General features: G+C 49.9%; 1 protein-coding gene and 1 long non-coding RNA gene across 3 annotated transcripts in view; one reads left to right on the top strand and one right to left on the bottom strand.

Annotated features, from left to right (window-relative positions):
- The window catches only part of LOC126525956 (neuronal-specific septin-3-like), an 81,095-nt gene that overhangs the window by 37,072 nt on the left and 25,304 nt on the right, over positions 1-18,719 (top strand). The window contains exon 3 of one of the 2 annotated variants that reach the window (XM_050173954.3): positions 17,819-17,980. The exons of the other annotated variant lie outside the window; for it this stretch is intronic. Coding sequence (XP_050029911.2) covers positions 17,819-17,980 — 162 coding nt within the window. The remainder of the gene's footprint in view (positions 1-17,818; positions 17,981-18,719) is intronic. 2 annotated transcript variants of the gene reach the window in all.
- Positions 1-18,719, bottom strand: part of LOC129383369 (uncharacterized) — a 90,057-nt gene that overhangs the window by 58,056 nt on the left and 13,282 nt on the right. The gene's annotated exons all lie outside the window — the stretch shown is intronic.

Here is an 18,719-nt window from a genome sequence, read left to right as displayed (position 1 = left end):
TGAAAGGCGCTTGTAACGAAGCGTCGACTATGAGACCGCGAAAAAGAAGGACAAGACGACGCACAAATCCCCAACATCTTGTCGTCAATAACGAAGCAACTTCCGCGGCCCCACAACACGAAAAAAGCAAGGCAACGTCGACTCTCTCCGTTCGGACACAAGTTGAACCTATTTCCCTCCTCGGCACGCGTATACACAGCCCCATATAATGCCACATATCACGTAGCCTCGGGGGGGAGGGGGGGGGCGATCTCTTCTTCCTTTGCTTGTCGTTGGCACACTTCCGGGAAGCGCTTCCGAGATAAGCGGCGGCAATGCATCACGCCGATATGAGCGCGAGCGCGCGTGTGTGTGCGCGCGTGTACCGGACGCGTCGGAGGGAGGGGGACAGAGCGAGGCCAAAGCGAGAGGAGTCGGTCGGTTCCTTGAACCGAGGAGACGCCGTCGTCGGAGGAGATCGCCGAACCATGAACGTCGTACAGCAGTGCGCGCTGGAAGGCAGAAAACGAGACGCAAAGGCTTTTTAGTACCCTCCCCCCCCCCGCCTTCTCGCTTCGGTTCGCCGCGTTTCTGTTGCTTTTATACGAGCCGACGAGGCGCGGTTTCTTTTAATGCGAAGTATTCTTTGCGAACTTCAGGCGCTTTGAATCTATCTATCTATCTATCTATCTATCTATCTATCTATCTATCTATCTATCTATCTATCTATCTATCTATCTATCTATCTACTAACTTGGCCCGATGGCTACAAATGCTCGTATTCCCGATGCCGCGCCGGTCGTTGCATCGTCATTCCAGCTTCGCAATCTGACTCTCGCGCCTTGATCCTCGCGAGCTACCTGCGCTCGAGCCAGGTGCCACGCGTAAGAGAAGATTCCGGCATTTCGGCAGCAGAACACCACCGGGTCTTGGTTGCATCAGCTCGTACAGCGACTGAAAGAACACGCTTCCCACGAGTGTTGATTTCCGAACGCCGGACTAAAACGTGCCGCCTCCTCGTCCCTCCCAAAGCTCGTATACCGGACTTTTTCCACTGCCCTTCTCGTCGTTGCCACGCGGCGTAATCAAAACATCGAAGCCTGCTCTTTCGTGGTGCACATTTGGTGTCCGAGTACGACAACGCTGCACCGAAATTCCATTATGGCAGCGTCATCACGGTTATAAGCCAAGGCGGGCAATGTACCGTATGCGCCAGTAGTCCGAATGGCTATAATCAGGTTGTGGTATACAGCTTCACCGTCAGATGAACCGTTTGTGTCCTCCAAGTCATACGTCGTGCCGCCCGTCAGCGAGCATATAGTTTTGGCGTTCCTTGCCCATCTCCCACCTCCATGCCTGCCGCTCGTTCTGATGAATTCAATCGCTCGTAGAAATCCTGCGATTTTACCGTCATCGCCGTCTTGCTGCTGTCGTCACACACACACACACACACACACACACACACACACACACACACACACACACACACACACACACACACACACACGCGCGCACACGCACACACACACGCACACTGCCAAAACCCCGTCGCTTCCCGATTCGCTGTAGCCTTTTCGTTGCTGCTTCGAAAAGTCTGAAGCGACGAAAGCACGAACAAGACGAGCGCCCCTCTCCCACTGTACGGCGTGTGCTCGGTAAAACGCGGCCACGGCTGCACCGGTCAAGTGGGGCCGAGTCACCGTCAAAGCCCGAACAACGTTACCCCAATGTTGCTGTTATGTTTCCATACAAATGGAATTCGCCACACGGTGCCTCCGAGCGGGTCACACTTCTCCCTCACTCCGCAACCCTTAGTGGCCAGGCCAGTTATATAATAGCGGAGGTTCACTCCCCCCCTCCCCGTTGACCGAAAGCGGAGGAAACCCGTTCCGTTGCGCGAAGCCTCGACCGTGCCTCCGAAACCACCCGCCGAGGTGCCTGTCGTGGCGAGTGCGGTGGCGCAGAGACGCGGTAGGCCGCGTCTGTGTAGTTAGTTGCCTGCGCGGGTGTCCGCAGAAGCGATTTTACCTTTCTCCTGCCACGGAGGGTTTGAGTGAGGAGGAGGAGGAGGAGGCAAGCGTTTACTAAGAAGCCGCGGCGAGTCTTCGCATCGTTTACATTCCACAGCGCTTCGGACCGCCGCCGCGTCTTTTGCAGCCGCTGGGCACTTGAAGGAACGAACGAAAGAAAGAAAAGGAAAGAAAAGAAAAGAAAGAATTTGAATGAGAAACATCATTTCGATAAACGGACAAAGAAAAAGCCGCGAAAATGGGGTCCGCTGATGACTTGCGCGCTTAGGAGGCGGAACGCAAAGAATGAGCCGTTTTCCTCGGCCACCTCCGATGGCGTCGCTGTCCTTACGCACATCGGCGGCAATGGCAGCAGCAGCTGGTGGTCGTTGCATGGGTCGCACGCGCGGCCTACTCCCTCGAGGCTCAAGGCGCGCGATTACACAACCACCCGGTAGCGCGATGCCGCGACGAAGCCCAGCCTAGCCGAGCCGAGCCAGGCGTGGTGGTCCCCGCGCGTCCGCAGGAGCTATTGTTGCTGTGGGACACCGATTGTCCGATCGCGATTTAGAATTCTTTCTCCCCAACAGGCTCGCTCGCTCGAGAGAGAGAAGGAGATTCTTGATGATGGGGAGGAAAGGTTGGGGTAAAGTGCAGCGCAGTAACTGTCTCTCAGCAGAGGACACCTCAAGCGCGCTGCACAGGGGGTAGGGAATGAAAGTAGGGGGAGAGAAAGAGCACGAGAGCGGCGTGTCGCGCTTCCGTGCGGTTCGCGAACCGTGCCGAAGAGAGAGAGACAGAACTACACTTTTATTTCCTGAAACGGTAATCCGAGTCACAACCCGGTTCACCCTAGGTGGGAGAAGAACAACTTTTTGTGTGTGTGTTTTACGTGCCAAAACCACTTCCTGATTATGACGCACGCCGTAGTGGAGGACTCCGGAAATTTTGATCATCTGGGGTTCTTTAACGTGCACCTAAAAATCCAAGTGCGGGGGCATTTTCGGCCGCCGTGGCCGGGATTCGATCCCGCAACCTCGTACTGAGCAACCCAACACCATAGCCACAGAGCAACCACGGCGGCTAGAACTTCCTGCCCGCCTTATCTGGGACGCGGGTACATTCGAATCGTCTCGCGATGTTGAGTAACTGGCTTTCTCATTTTTTGGAGCGTTTAAGCATTCTTCGGGAATTGACCGCGATTTCCTCGGCGCTGTCTATCCGTCTTTTTTTTTTTCGTGACCCGATCCCGAAGATTGTGCAGTCTAACACGTACAGCGGTAAAACCGGCACGGTGTTAACGCTATACCGGTGATAAGAGGAGCGTTCTCGCATTCTTCTCCTCGTGAAAGCTAGCGTTCGAGACGCATACATATAGTTCCTTGCCTGACGACATCCCATGGAGTGAACGCTAAACAAATTATTGGACAGCAACCGGGGTTACAGTTAGCGCGCGAAAGACAAAGTGATGCCTAATTTCGCGTTAATACGATAACTTATCACTCGCGCATAATGCAAGGAGAGAAAGGAAGTCAGTGGGCGATTTAGCGCTAAATGCGACAGAAATCCGTGCCCATTACGTCGCACCTTTTCGAGGTACCGGACCCGTGATTTATAAGCAGCGTTCACCACCTTGCGGTGTGTGCGTGTGTGTGTAGTTTTTTAACGGGCCAAGCGTATATAAAAAGATACGAAGCACTACTTCGCGGTTAACTTTGGATCATTTACCCAACACTTTCGATCGCTGGACCGACCTTCTTCAAGAACTTGAAAAAGGCCTGTCCAGCGAACGAAAGTGTTGGGTAGATAACGCAAAGATAAGCTCTAAGTTGTGCTTCTCATCTTTCTCTCGCTCTGTGTGTGTGTGTGTGTGTGCGATTGAGTACCACGTGACCGGATTCCCACATATCATACAAAGAAAATAGAAGGAGAAACGCAAGTCGTTGTACGTGTCTATTATATCATATCGCCGTCTGAGAAAAACAAGAGTGACGCTATTTTCCGGCGTCTGACTGAGGAGTCACCATCATCCCGAAAGCAGTTTCATCACAAGGTCTGGCGTAACAAGCAAAACCCTACTTGGTGTGCTAGTTTGGTGTGCTAATTAACCTTCCGGCGTTGCAGCTAGGAAACTCCATCACTGTACTAAAAAAAAAGAAAGAACAGTAAATGGAAACGAAAACATGAATTTTGGCCCGTTTCCTTCGCTTCGCCGAATCGCCATCGATTTTGATTTTCCCGTGCCTGCCATCATAGGGACGCGGAGCTGGAAGGAGACTACGATTACGAACTCTCTATATTATCAATAATAATGATACCATTTTACTCCCGACACTAACACACTCCCGATGCCGCCAGGGTTTATTGCAGAAAGCGCGAAAGAAAAACAAAAGTGCAGACGAAATACAAATACACAAATCGAACAAGCAGAACATATTTCTTTAGATGCGATGTGAGCTTATTCAATTTCACTATAGCAAATGAGAACGTGTAGTAAAATAATTACAAAACTAACAAGATACACAAATCATCGTCGCTATGTATTATGCGCAGAAACTGCTTGAACGAACGTTAAGGACACGCAATCAGTCTAGAGTGATAAAGTATTATTTCGAAACGGCGTTTTCGTGCATTTCGCAGCAAGAGGCCGACTGCTGTGAAAATAACAAAACAGTGTCAAATTTTCACATTTCTAACTTCTCACTGAAAACCCCAGCGCCGGAACACTTCTCACTGTGACGTCACGGATTTCAAGCTATTTTCTCCCACATGAGCCCTTGTGGCTCAGTGAAAATGTTCTCGAAACATGCTAAGTTAATTTTGAGGTCTTTTAGAACACAACGATAGTCCATCTCTAAAACAACAACAAAAATAAGGGGGGAGGGGGAGGAAAAAGAACTATGCCCGAGCATACAGTGTCGAAATCCATGACGTCACGGGACGGTGGGCTGGTTCGGAAGCCTCAAGGTGGCGTCGCCACCTGTCATTTCTTCTTGCGTCTTTTTCTGGCATACAAAGCCTCGATCTTCTCACGGTAACAGTGTTCTTGAAGAACTCTATACTTTTGGTTGAGCTTGCGGTAATAGGTTGCCTACTAGAAGAGAAAGTGACGGTCAAAAATTTCATTTTTGAATTTCGCGCCGGGACCACAGGGCCGGCACACACGTCAGTGCGACGTCACAGATTGCAAAGTACCTTCTCGCATTTCCGCCGTTGTGGTTCAGTAACTGTTCCTGAAACTTCATAAGTTCAGTCTTTGACACACTTAGAATAAAATGCACTCCGTATTTACCAATGATAATTTAAACTATAAGCCCGAGCAGACGGCGTCAAAATCCATGACGTCACACAGACAGACACCGGGCTGGTGCAGGAATTTCAAGGCGGTGTCGCCACTCGCGTTCCTTTCATTTCTGCGTCTTTTTCAGGCTTATTACCATTGCGTCTCGTCGCGGTAATTGAGTGGCTTCTTTGTATTAATTGTGGAAGGGTAATTTACTAACACAGCTAAGATTATTTCTCTACCTTTAAGGTACAAGAGTCGAGTGTCGTATGCGGTGCAATTAATCCACCAGTATCCTGCTCTGCACCTATTCCCAGTTTTGCTAATGGCTGTTGCAATTGTACTTAACTAAGAACTACCAAAGCTGCGAGAAAACGTTGATATATAACGTGCCATAGATGCATTACGCTTAAAATCACACAGGCCTATGCCTGCCCAAGAACATTAATTAGCTCATTCGCGACAGTTCCGCCGTAAAACTGAAAGATGGCATTCGGTGTAACTCGTCCTTCGCCAGCGTCAACATGCACCGTCGCAGAAAGCAGAACAGAAAAGATAAACGTTATGAGTACGCGGCCCCCAGATATGCCCCGGCAACTCCATTTATCGAAGATGCAAATACCCTTCTCGATCTTTAGACTTTCCACACGCCCGACGCCTCTTGTCACCGATGCATGCTCGCTGTGTGCGGTACACGTACAAGGACGCGCTCGTCGCAACGACGGTGCCATGCATCCGCGATGCTCGGCGTCCATGCAAGCGTATCTATGCCGCGTCCATGGCCTCCGAGATGCCGCGTCTATCTTGTAGCACGCGACGCCTCGGAGGAGGCCATGCCCTGAACACATGCGAGGAGATCCGCTGGCCGAGGTGGTACGTCTGCGCGTACGCCACCGTCTTTGCGAGTTTCCTAAACGGGCGCTGTGACGTCATGGGTGTGCAAGGCTTGCGTTGGCATGCGGGGTTGAGCGAGGATTCGCCTAAAACGTGGACATACGGCTACACAGATAATACTTTGTTAAGATAGAATCTTCAGAAGTTTTCAATCACACGCATTGCATCTTTCGATGAAGCTTACTCACCCGCAGTGCGCGATCAGGCGAAGAAAAGGAGGAACAGACGACGAACATGTCGCAGGGCGAGCGCGAACGTCGTCTGTCCTCCGACGTTAGCGGCGCGCCGATACTTTTTTTTTTTACGTTTCATGTAAATATACATCCAATCACAACTCTTATGGCTTGAATAAAACATGTTTCTCGTGTTAAAACAGTTCTTTACGTGCTGTGCTAGCTGGAAATGGAACTGTTGACACAGAAAGAACGGTGCTAGCCGGGTGCCGCCCTTCGATGTGTCCTGGCTCTGCGAGAACGATGCCGATCCGAAGCCACCATATATCCCGCGGCATTCCCACGCATGTACAACAGCGCAGCTGCAGAGCCAGATTTCCCTCTGAGTGTTCCAGTGAGAAACTGTATGGCCTACAAAAGTTACCCGGGAAAACTCGGACGCTGCTATCTATCAGCCACCACGGGAATGGATGGTCAGCATACAAGCATTTGTTCAAGGGGAAGCTTCAGCTCGGAGGCTCCTATCTAAACGCATGGCAAATGAGAAATAGTTTTTCTCGGCAACCAGTGCCCCAAATTAGATTAAGCTTGTTGCGCTTTATAAAAAGATATGTTAGAATATAGTGACCGTTGGTAGCAAATGTTTTATTTAGGCCGTCAATATTTTAAGAAAGATGGTTAAAAATCGCAAATTTTCAGAAAACGAAACTATGAAGTTTGCAATTCCGTAACTCAGCAATGAGAAACTATATCATAATTGTGTAGACTACATATAATAGTACGTCTAAAGCGGACAAAATTGACGTATCGCGCATGGCTGTCAAATATACTAGTGTTAGTCTGACTTTTGCAAAACCTATGTAAAAAATGGAACAAATTCACGTAAGACATAAAATTGATCTATCAAATTTGTTCGCTTTGGATGGTCTAACGGATGCAGTTTACCGAACTGCGATATCTGTTCTTGAGGCAGAGTTACGAATTTGAAACTCCTTGCTTTTATTTATTTATCTTTTGCTTCAATCTTACCAATCTTAGAAAATTTATTTTTAAAAAATGCAATCCTTAAATCGACATTCCCCTTCCAACAGTCATTAGAACTTACCCTTTTCTCTCGAATGAAACAGTTTTCACTAAAATCGGCCCAGTGGTTATCTCAGAAAAAGCGTTTTTGCGTTTTACATGCACCTGAATAAGCGGCATCGATCGGAGATGGGCGCGAGCTAAAGCTTCCTGTGGCTCCGAACGTTCTTGCGATTTTATCGGTTTAAGTTTCCGAACACTCGTAGTTTTCTGAGCATGGCGAGGAAATTAGTCACCGGGCGTGTAAGCGTATAATCATCGCCAATTGTTGCACTCGTGTAATATGCGAGCTGTTGTAGGGAAAAAAAAAACGATCACTTTTTCTGGGAGGAAGTCACAAAATCCGTTTGAAGCCAGAAAAACGAAAGTTTCGGCAAATGGTGTACCGAACCGCCCTGCACTTTCTTGCAGCTCCAGCAGGTACTCCCGCACTCTTAAGCAAAATTACACCCTTTTGCCACGCAACGATAATCGTCATCTGCCTTGTCCGCATTTCCTTTCTTTAATGCTGCGAGCGCGGTACTTCCAAGTCACGAACGGCATGCGCGTTATCAGCATGCATAGCACTCCCGCATTATCAGCATAGCACTCTCGACAGGAAAGTAGCGGGCGCGGCGTTTTCAAGAAAGGAAACGCAAGCAAGGCGATTATTGTTGTGCGGCAGATATACACCCCCAAGGGGTGTACCTTTGTCTACACTCTCAGACAAAGGTACACCCTTTGGGGTGTATATCTGCCACACAATGATAATCGTCATCTGCTTTGCTTGCGTTTCCTTTCTTGAAAACGCCGCGCCCGCTACTTTCCTGTCGGCAATGCTATGTCATGCTGATAACGCGCACGCCGTTCGTTACTGGAAAGTACCGGGCTCGCCGCGTTAAAGAAAAGAAATGCGGACAAGACAGATGACGTTTATCGTTGTGTGGCAAGATACACTCTTAGAAAAATTTACACCCTTTGGGGCGTATCTTGTCCCACAACAATAATCGTCATCCGTGCTGCCCGCGTTTCCTTTCTTTAACGCTGCGAGCACGGTACTTTCCAGTCACGAACGGCATGTGCCTTATCAGTGTGACGCAGCATTCTCGACAGGAAAGTAGCGAGCGCCAAGTTTTCAGGAAAGGAAAAGCAAGCAAGGGAGATGACGATTATTGTTGTGGGACAAATATACACCCCAAAGGGTGCAACCGTTTTAAGAGTGTACAACACGAAGGGTGTAATTTTGTTCAGAGTGTAACAGAGCGTGGTCAGAGATTTGCCTCTTTGTAGGGAACGTCCGCAACCGCGCCAGTATAGGCGAGCTTCAGAGCGTGAATAAAAAAAAACAACTAAAAAGACACAGAGAGAAGTAGAGGGAGATAAAATAATCAAGTTTGGTTTTAATTTTCTCGGCTGCGAATCAACCCCCCCCCCCCCCTTTTTTTTCTGCGAAATAAATGCAAATCTAGTTTTGAAGCGACACCTTACATATACCGTCCAAACCAGTTTAGCGTTGCTCTTTAATTAACGAGTTCGCCGTTTTTGGCAGCCCTTCACGACCGTTTCTTTTTTCCCTGGAACGTCGCTCCTAGAGCTGTTTCTTTTTTTTCCTTCCTGCAGCTGGAACGCCGCAAAGCGTCTAAGCATAAACAGGGAAAGAAGGGGGGGGGGATATTCGTACTTCCGTTGCCAAAGCCATTTACGAGCACTCATTCACCTTTAATGCGTCTGCGCTAACGACGCGAGCTGCACGTATAAAGGTGGCGTATATATATCTTGCTCGCAAAAAAAAAAAGAAAAAAAGGCGAGTGCGGTGCGGTTAAAAACGCGTTCTTTTCACTGCTCTCGGTGTCTACGTTCCGCGACGTTTAGTGCCCTTCAAGTTCTATACTTCTTTTTTTTTGTGTGTGTATGTGAAATACGCGCAGCGTGTACTACCAAAAGAAAAATGCCTTTTTTTTTTACTACGGGGGACAGATTCGGCACACGTTTCTGCGACGAAAGAATACGAAAATAGAGCGGGGCCAGACTACGACCTCCCTCGCTTAACCTTGTAAAAGGTACACGTGACTGCATCCCCCCCCCCCTTCCCAGAGTCCTCGGAACGTCGCACTTCACCCTTAAACGAGCTCCCCAAGAAACGCGCACGCTGTCTCAACATGTCCTTTTTTTTCTTTTTGAATACGTGACATAAAATAAATGTAGAAGTCTTTGTCGCCGTAGACTCTAAAAAAAAAGTTTACACCCTTTGGGGTGTATATATCTGCCACACAACAATCGTCATCTGCCTTTGTTGCGTTTCCTTTCTTGAAAACGCTGCGCCCGCTACTTTCCTGTCGGCAATGCTATGCCATGATGATGACGCGCATGCCGTTCGTTAGTGGGAAGTACCGGGCTCCCAGCGTTAAAGGAAATGCGGACAAGACAGATGACGTTTATTGTTGTGTGGCAAGATACGACTCAAAGGGCGTAAACTTAGAGTGTACGCTAGTTACGTGCGACATCCAACAAAAAGACGAGCATATACGCTTCTTCGAACACGGCTATTTCATGTTTAGTTCTCGGTTTACTATCCTGAATAGTTCAGCTCGGAGAGGCCTTCGTCCTACCCCAGTGTACATAAAAATAATGACACGTGTACTTGTTTATCGGTATCGGGTCACCACGTTGCACCGCCTACACTCTAAATACTGTTGCACCCTTTGGGGTGTAAATTTGCCGCCGAACAATAATCGTCATCTGTCTTGCTTGCGTTTACTTTCTTGGAAACGCGGCGTTCGTTACTTTCCTGTCGGCAATGCAATGTCAAGCTGATAACGCGCATGCCGTGCGTTACTGGGAAGTACCGGGCTCGCAGCGTTAAAGAAAGGAAATGCGGGCAAGGCAGATGACGATTATCGTTCTGTGGCAGACATACACCCCCCCGAAGGGTGCAACTGTTTTTAGAGTGTAACAAATCTTATCGCACAGCGCAGGACGCGCCTGCATGTATCGGAAGTTTCTCGAATGTTATCGATGGTTCTATCCGCTGTCTGGTTGTTACCGAACCCTGTGCAATCTGATTTCATGTATGTGCGACGCGAATGGTGTAGAACTTTGTGGAAGACACGCGGGCACCAGCGATTACTCTGGAGCATTCGATGACTCGTGCATAAAAGCCGACGCGCTTGACCCGCTGATCAGATTTTCGACGATCGCCGACTGTGTTAGTCGCTGTCGCCGTTCTTTGAGTGCAGCGTGTTTTTTTTAGGGCACAAGTTCGCCCAATAAAACGATTAGTTTCGTCATTCCCAGTTTTGCTGCTTTCTTCACCGTCACTACTACGTGACAATATGATGATGACGATGATCTTGATGATGATCCAGCAATGTTGCTAGGGACGCTATATATTATACACCCCTATAAGCCTTCGGCCGCGACTTTCACGATGTTGTGGGACACGCGGTGTGTACATAAGGGGCATGACAGCAGACCTCCATCTTGGAGGTTGCATGCGATCAGTTATTTATTTTAGCGTTTCCCGTTTCACTAATTAGCGATGCTGAAACACCACGCAGGCACGTTGGTCAGACAGCAGACACGTTTTTTTCACCCTGTCAACTTGTTCTGAAAGGCTTTTTTCCACCGAGTTCACCCACCAGTGCGTGACGGCAGCTTGCAAACGTTTACTTTTCGTGACGCCTCGTCTTACAAGCTTGGACTGCCGCTGCCGTCTAAGACGTCGTTCCAATTACAGATTTCTTAGCCTCATGGCCTCCATCACCGAACGAATGAATTCTATGGTTTTACGTGTCAAAAGCACGATTTGAGTATGACGCGCGCCGTAGAGTGGGACTTCGATTTAATTTCGACAACCATGGGACCTTTGACGTGCCCCCAGTTACACAGGGCACGGGCGTTTTTTGCATTTCGCCCCCATCGAAATGCGGCCGCCGCGGCCGCGATTCGCTCCCGCGACCTCGTGCTCGGCTCCATCGCCGAGCTAGCGTCCAGTGCACTCTATACGTAGATAAAGATCAGCCGATTCCAGACGGTTCGTCGATCGAACCACATATGTGTGGTGCTTGCTCGCACGAAGAAGCCGGCCTCTCCGGAAGCTGCACAGAACTACAGGAGGAGCAGGAAGAGGTCACCGCGGAGCGTTGACACGGAGCTACGACCCCGAGATCCGGCGAAAGCCATATCCCCCCCGCATCCTCCTCCTTCACCCAATTAGCGTCGTTCGTCGCCCGTCCCGTCCCGTTGCCACCGACGCCGCGGGATCGAGTGCGATTCCCTCCGCCGGGCGTTGTTTTTCGAGCACTCGCTTGCGTGTACCGTGTTCTCCGCGACTGTGGCCGCCTACTCAGTGTATGCATTACTCCATCCGCTCCACTGTCAACGCGGACAGGCGGGCTGGTTCGCGAGTTGATTCAGAATACGCATCATAGATATACAGCGCGAAGTACTTCATAAGCACGGCGAACAAAAACACGCAAGTGGCAGTTAGGAGGCGCTTTCTCGTCTGCTGCAGTGCCTCGTTTTATTTTAAAGCGAACAGCTTTTTCTCTCTCGATATTCATTGAGACGGGCGTAAAATTAAATTCTGGGGGTTTAAACTGCGTATCAGAACCGCGATCGGTTATGTGAAGCGCGAGCCATAGTTAGTGGAGGAGGTGAAGTGCAAGCCATAGTTAGTGGAGGAGGGAACTCGGGATTAATTTCGACCACCTTGGGATTCTCTAATGCGCACTCAATGCACGACACACAAGGGCATTCTCGCATTTTGCCACCATTGAAATGCAGCCGCCGTGATACGCGGGTCTGTGATCCGGCGTACCTCGTGCTTAGCAGCGCCAACGCCATGCATCGCCGCCACCACGGCGGGCCTCCCGACGCACGCGGTACACCCTTATGCAAAGTTACACCCTTTGGGGTGTGCCTCTGCCACACAACAATAATCGTCATCTGCCTTGCTTGCGTTTCCTTTCTTGAAAACACCGCGCCCGCTACTTTCCTGTCGGCAATGCTATGTCATCTGATAACGCGCATGTCGTTCGTTACTGGAAGTACCGGGATCGCCGCGTTAGAGAAAGGAAATGCGGACAAGACAGATGACGATTATCGTTGTGTGGCAAAAGGGTGTAGTTTTGCTTAAGAGTGCATAGCATAGTCATCAATGGGCTAACGCGGCGAGTAGCATCGATGGTCTCTGCACGCACGAAGTTTTAATGCGTTCGCATCAGGGGCGTCAGAGTGGGAAGCCGGTCACGTGGTACAGGTAGAGAGCTTATAAGAGAGAAGTAGTATAAAACCCTGGGAGTGGTGGCGCTGGCTAACACTCCCAGGGTTCTACTAGGAAACATCAATACCCAAGAAAGTGCAACCTTCGCATTTCGCGTGCGATGCTCTACCATTTCAGCTACCGCAGCGCCGTTTCCTCGTCCACTTTCTTGGGTATTGATGTTTCCTACACTCTAAAAACAGTTTACACCCTTTGGCGTGCCCCTTCTGCCACACAACGATAATAGTCATCTGCCTTGATGCGTTTCCTTTCTTTAACGCTGCGAGCCCGGAACTTTCCAGTAACGAACGGCACGCGCGTTATCAGAAGGGGCACTCCAAAGGGTGTAAACTGTTCTATGCTGATAACGCTAGCTTATCGTCGCACGCTTTCCCTTCCGCTAGCCACCATAGTTCCGCTTTCGCGCTGCTGTAGGCTCTGTCTTGGCTCTGTTTCTGGCCGCGCGTTTGCGTTTTGCGCAGAAAAGTCGTAGCGCCGTCTGCGGGCGCCGTTTTACTCACCGACGGCGCAACGTCACTATGAGACCATGACGTCAATACTCCTCGATCGGAGGGCGGGTGATTTGAACTGCGCTAGAAGTACGCGGACGCTTCAGAACGCATTTTCTCTTAAGATAAGTCTCTTCTTCGCATGAAACAAGCGTTTCGAGGTTCCTGGGGTGGTATTTCAACAGTCCACGTTGAATTAATATTAAAATTTAGTGTCCCTTTAAGTAAAAATGGAGGGAACAAAATGTGCTGCCATCTGTGTTAACTGCAATACCTGTTCTTTAACCTCTTCTTTTGTCACGTGTTCTTTGAAACACTTACGCATTTCCTAATTTTACTGCGATTATGCACCAGTTCCCCTTCTTTCTGTTACGTGTTTATTGCTTTTTTTTTTGCGTGTGCGCGAACATGTGTGGCATTAGCTCGCGGATTCGTTTAATATCTCGCTACTAGGCCAATTCCAATCGTGGTTATGTGCCGTGCTGTGAGGACTCACCGTTAAGAAGAAGAAGGAGCGTTTCAATCACGTGGGACGTGCACGCCTGCAGATCAACTTGCACGTCAGTCCGTGTATGGTTAAGAGACTCGCGTCAGCAAGCTCTCAAGCGTTTTCGAGCCACAACCCTGTAGCGGCTCGTCGCGTCCGAAGGTCGGAGCCGTGAGTAACGTCGGCGTGACCTTGCATTATCGACCACGCAACGCGTGTGCCACACACACGTTGCATCCGCCATAGCTGACAATTATCATCATCATCATCATGATCACGGCTTTCTCGGCCTTGTCTCACATATATATGCTTTCTTTGCCTCTTTCGTTGGCATTCCTGTTTGGTGGTCGGACTTTCGGCGCCGCTACAACAAAGGCGCCGATGCAAAATGTGCTCTTGCGTCCTCCTCCTCCTCTCTCAGCGCCCTCTCCCCCTGTGGGGCCGGCGGGAGAGGAGGATGGCACCGCCTCCCACGACGGCGCTAGCGCCGCTTGAGTCAACACGCGGATGACGAGTCGGCTTACAAGTGCGTAGCTATCCTGTATAATACCGCTTGCACATTTGCTACAGTCCACGGCTTTGATCATCTCGGAACAATGCGATCAAGCAACAAACGATACCTACACACCTTCGCTGGAACTAAAGTACACCTTCGAGCGCATCCTTCCTTTGACAAAGCAAATGGCTTTATCGCTTAGTTCGGTTATTCGCTTACATTGGCAATCATTCGTGAATGGTCTCCGCGCTTTTTCTCTTTTTATTTTGCGATTCGTAGTGGATCCGCGGGACAGAAAGAGCGTAGGCCCCACCACAAGGCGCTGAATATGAACCGAAACTTTGCTGCACACAGTTGCAAGCTTTCACACAAATCTGGACCCTCGGTATGATATAGCGATGCCATTCGCTCGATTATGTTCCTTTCTTATCGCTGACCGTTCACAGCGGACCGTTCCTCGCGATAACGTAGGCGGATCGATAGTATACTACAGCTCGGACCACTGCCGTAGCACGAGAACGAAAGGAATAGGAATGGATATCGTTAAATATTACCCCGGCCCTGAAACAACGCGCCAACTAGCCCGCCTTGTCTTTGTCAGTGGTGCGTACAGCAATTGCGTGCATCGTCGATAAGTGGACACTTCGCGCGATCAGAGATTGTTTTTCTTTTTCTTGCTTCGCAGCTCGTCATCTTGAGTAGCATCGTACAACGCTGTAACACATATTTACATAAAATTCTTCCGTGTGCGTGGTGTTCCCCGCTTCCAATTAAGTTATCTCAATGTTTGTTAGGTCAGTGTTTGCTATGTATGGGTCGCGGCTTATAGGGTTCCGAAGTGATACTTTCAGCCGTGGCTTGGTACACGTCAGAACCGATGCACAAAAACGAAAGGGCATTGGCGACGCGGCTGTTCTTGGAGTTCCCGTCACATGTAGTATCCCCGTGACGTCATAAAACTTGGGAGCGCCTCTACCTGTCTAACTATTTATAGATGAAGAACTGCTTCCCCACCAACCTAATCGAGGCTTTAACCTAGCAGGTTTGGAGAGCTTTCTTAGCGCTAAACCAGACCAAATACCAGAAACTGTGTACTTCGAGATCAATCTTGGCGCAATGGCACTGATGTCGGGTCGCGAACTTCAACAAAGGGATGTTTTGGTCTACATTTTTCTCCGCTACAGTAATACCGTGCTCTTTTTTCTTTTTGCAACCGCCGCGGTTGCTGAGCACGAGGTTGCGAGTTCGATTCACGAGTTCGACGACCGGATCTAGGTGAGAGAGAAACGCTAAGACGCCCGCCTATATAGTATATTTAAGTGCACGTCGACAAACCCTGGCGGTCAAACTCGTATATTATTACTTTATTCTTAAATGTAGAAAAACGGGAAGGAGGCAGCCAAAATTAATCCGGGTTTCACCATTGTATGGCGTTTCTCATAGCCCTATAGTGTTCCGTTGGGACGTTAAACCTAACGAATCATCAATCAATCAATCCAATTAATCAACCAACAAATCAACCGACCAGCCAGTTTCTGATCTGTCATGTAAACAATCATGCCCACGATGTGCATGATAGCACGCGGGCGTCGCGCGCCGTTGACGTTATACGCGAGGAAGCGCGTGACTCACGAGACGTGTCGAAACGCATTTACACGACGCGGGCGGCGGACACGGAAATTCCTCGGGAGTCTCGCAACGAGGCCCCGGGAAGCCGGCGCCCAACGCGCCTGTTGAGCAAGCGAGTCGTCGTCGTGGTGGGGCCGGACGGCGTGCTAGAAAGAAAAAAAGAACAGCTGACGGGTTGGGTTGCTGGCGGACGCGTCACCGCTCGCAGATGCAGCCCGCATCGACCAAACGATGCCGTCACTTCCCTTGGTCTTGATTTGTTTGAGACTTTGCGAAAACGCGGCATCTCCACGAACCTTTACAGCGGGCTACACCTTGAGACTCTGTATAATGGTAATCAACGTACGAAACCTACACTCGAGAGGTTTATCTTGTCGGCAAACACCATACCGTTTGTGGAATACACTGTATGACAATTAACACCCTTGTCCACTTTAGGGGCGTAAACTTTTTTTACGGTATACCGGGTTACCGGACGTGCAGCAGCAACACTGGTAGCGTCATCTTGTGACGCAGTGCGTAACCAGAGTACACAAAACTAATACTGCAGTGACCTACCATATTTTACCCAACTGCAACCGTAAAGTACCGGCAGCCGTGTAAACGTTAAAATGCACTCCTCTTGTGAATCTCCTTCGATAAATAACGCTCACTTAAACACACAAAAATAAATGTTTCGAATGCATCCTAGCTGGACGAAGCATCACAAAGTGTTGTTACCAGTGCTGTCACCGCCGTCTATGGCTCCGGTAACCCGTAAACGGCCGTTTGCGGTATACCGGCTCTCTGGAGAACGAGAAGGGGGTGGGGACACAGACACTCATACACCAGCAGCCAGGTAACATAATAGCTGGCCACTGTAAAAACTTATCTTTATCCTATCTGGTTAATTGGCGCTATCAACGCGGCCGCTTACGTAAACTTTGCCGCTAACTCGGTATTCTCTGAATGGCAAAACGTTTACGAACAAGCAACGTCTCTGTAATGACGGACTTTTTTTTTCGTATATTTTTCTTGGCTGTATTCTCTTATTGCTTTCTCATGGTGATGCGGAAATGCGGCGCTCTTCGATGTCTGGCACTAAGAGGAGTGCGTGTCAAGTCACGACTAGAAATTGGTCACGTGGGAGCAGAACGCGGCGACGTTTTCTTTTGTTTTTGCAGACGGGGTGCTGGTCAAGACGTCGTCAAATTGCCGCCATATTGTCAAATTTTGTAAAGGCGGCACCTTGAGCCAATCAGGGAGGCCGTATAAGCAGCCCTCCGGGCCAATCAGAGCCGACAAGATGGCGAATTCGATAACGTCGCGGAATTTGACAACGACCAGAATCGCAAATTCGCTCTGGCTCGCACTGTCGTCCGCTGTGCTGCTACCATGGGTGTGAGGCCCGGTGTAGCAGCATAGCAAACGACCCAAAGAAGCGGAGTGAGTGCAAAACGTCGCTGTGTTCCGCTCCCACGTGACCGCTTTCTGCGTCATGACACGTGACCTCCTGGAAACCGATACTGGTTCCTAGAAAAGCTGCTTTAGTAAATCAGATAGGGCGCTTTGAGGTTCCCTAGTATTTCTTATAAGGTTTGGAGGTCGAAGTCCTTCAGTTGAAGCAGGAAATAATAGATGGCGAAAACGTCGTGCGAGTAAGATATCGTCACGTATAGCCAAAATTAACTCGGTGCCCTTTATAACAGCGTGCATGAAAAAAAAATTAAATTATGGGGTTTTACGTGCCAAAACCACTTTCTGATTATGAGGCACGCCGTAGTGGAGGACTCCGGAAATTTCGACCACCTGGGGTTCTTTAACGTGCACCTAAATCTAAGTACACGGGTGTTTTCGCATTTCGCCCCCATCGAAATGCGGCCGCCGTGGCCGGGATTCGATCCCGCGACCTCGTGCTCAGCAGCCTAACACCATAGCCACTGAGCAACCACGGCGGGTAACAGCGTGCATGTCACAGCCCCTATACGATGCTTCGAATATCAAACTCAGTCGACCGATCATTCACAATCAATCGGTGAACCAATCTCTGCGCAGCTCTGCACTCGGTGTTCCACGCAGCCGACGGAGGGCGCAGCGGTCGCCTGGGAGCCCGTGCCGTGCTCGCCGCGGCCAACCAGCTGCTCCAGGGAGACCTGCCCCCGGCGCACGAGGACCTGCTGCTGGGACGGGCGGCGGAGAAGTCGGCGGCCAGGAACGGTATATACACCAACGGCTTCGTCTAAAGCTGGTGCGCGATTACTGCAGTCTACGTCCTAAAACATACACGCCGGAAGAAGAAGGAGGCGACACGTGCGTCGACGTGTCGCCTCTTTCTCAGCCCTGCCCGTAAATTCGGTCTGTACGCTAGGAGAAGTCGGCGGCCAAGGACGGTGTACACCAACGACGGCTTCGTCCGAGCTATGGCCGGTTCGCGATTGCAGTAGCCCACGTCCTAAAACACACACGCAGTGCACAAGAAAGAGACGACACACGACGCGTGGCTGTCGTGTGCCACGCGTCGACGTGTCGCCTCTCTTTTTTAACGGTCCCGTCCGTAAACTCAGGCTGTGCGCTACAGCGATAAAGAGTGGTGCGTTCGCACGTTGACGTGGAACGGAACGCAAACAACGCGGCAGAGAGGCAAGTAAAAGTTCATTCATTCATTCATTCATACTGTCAGCCCTCTTAGGGCTATTACAGCCAGGTGCGTGCTTTGCTACACCGGGGAAACTGGCGGGCGACTCTTGTTAGGAATCTGTTGCTGTAAGGCGTTTACTATGCAAAAGGGGAAGTCCTGCGTTATCAACGGGATCGGCCGACCGTGAAATGTGGAAAAGAATAGGCCCTTTTATCCGACATGTGGCAACAACTAGTGCTTGCGTAACAGAGGTGCAGTAACAGTATGCGACCCCGGAACACTTCCGGTGGAGCGTTCTTTTGGCACCGAAATTTGCAA

This window comes from Dermacentor andersoni, chromosome 8 (assembly GCF_023375885.2).
Source record: "Dermacentor andersoni chromosome 8, qqDerAnde1_hic_scaffold, whole genome shotgun sequence".
Taxonomy (NCBI): domain Eukaryota; kingdom Metazoa; phylum Arthropoda; class Arachnida; order Ixodida; family Ixodidae; genus Dermacentor; species Dermacentor andersoni.
Note: the sequence above shows the minus strand (reverse complement) of the source record. Positions and strands in the feature narration are given on the sequence as shown.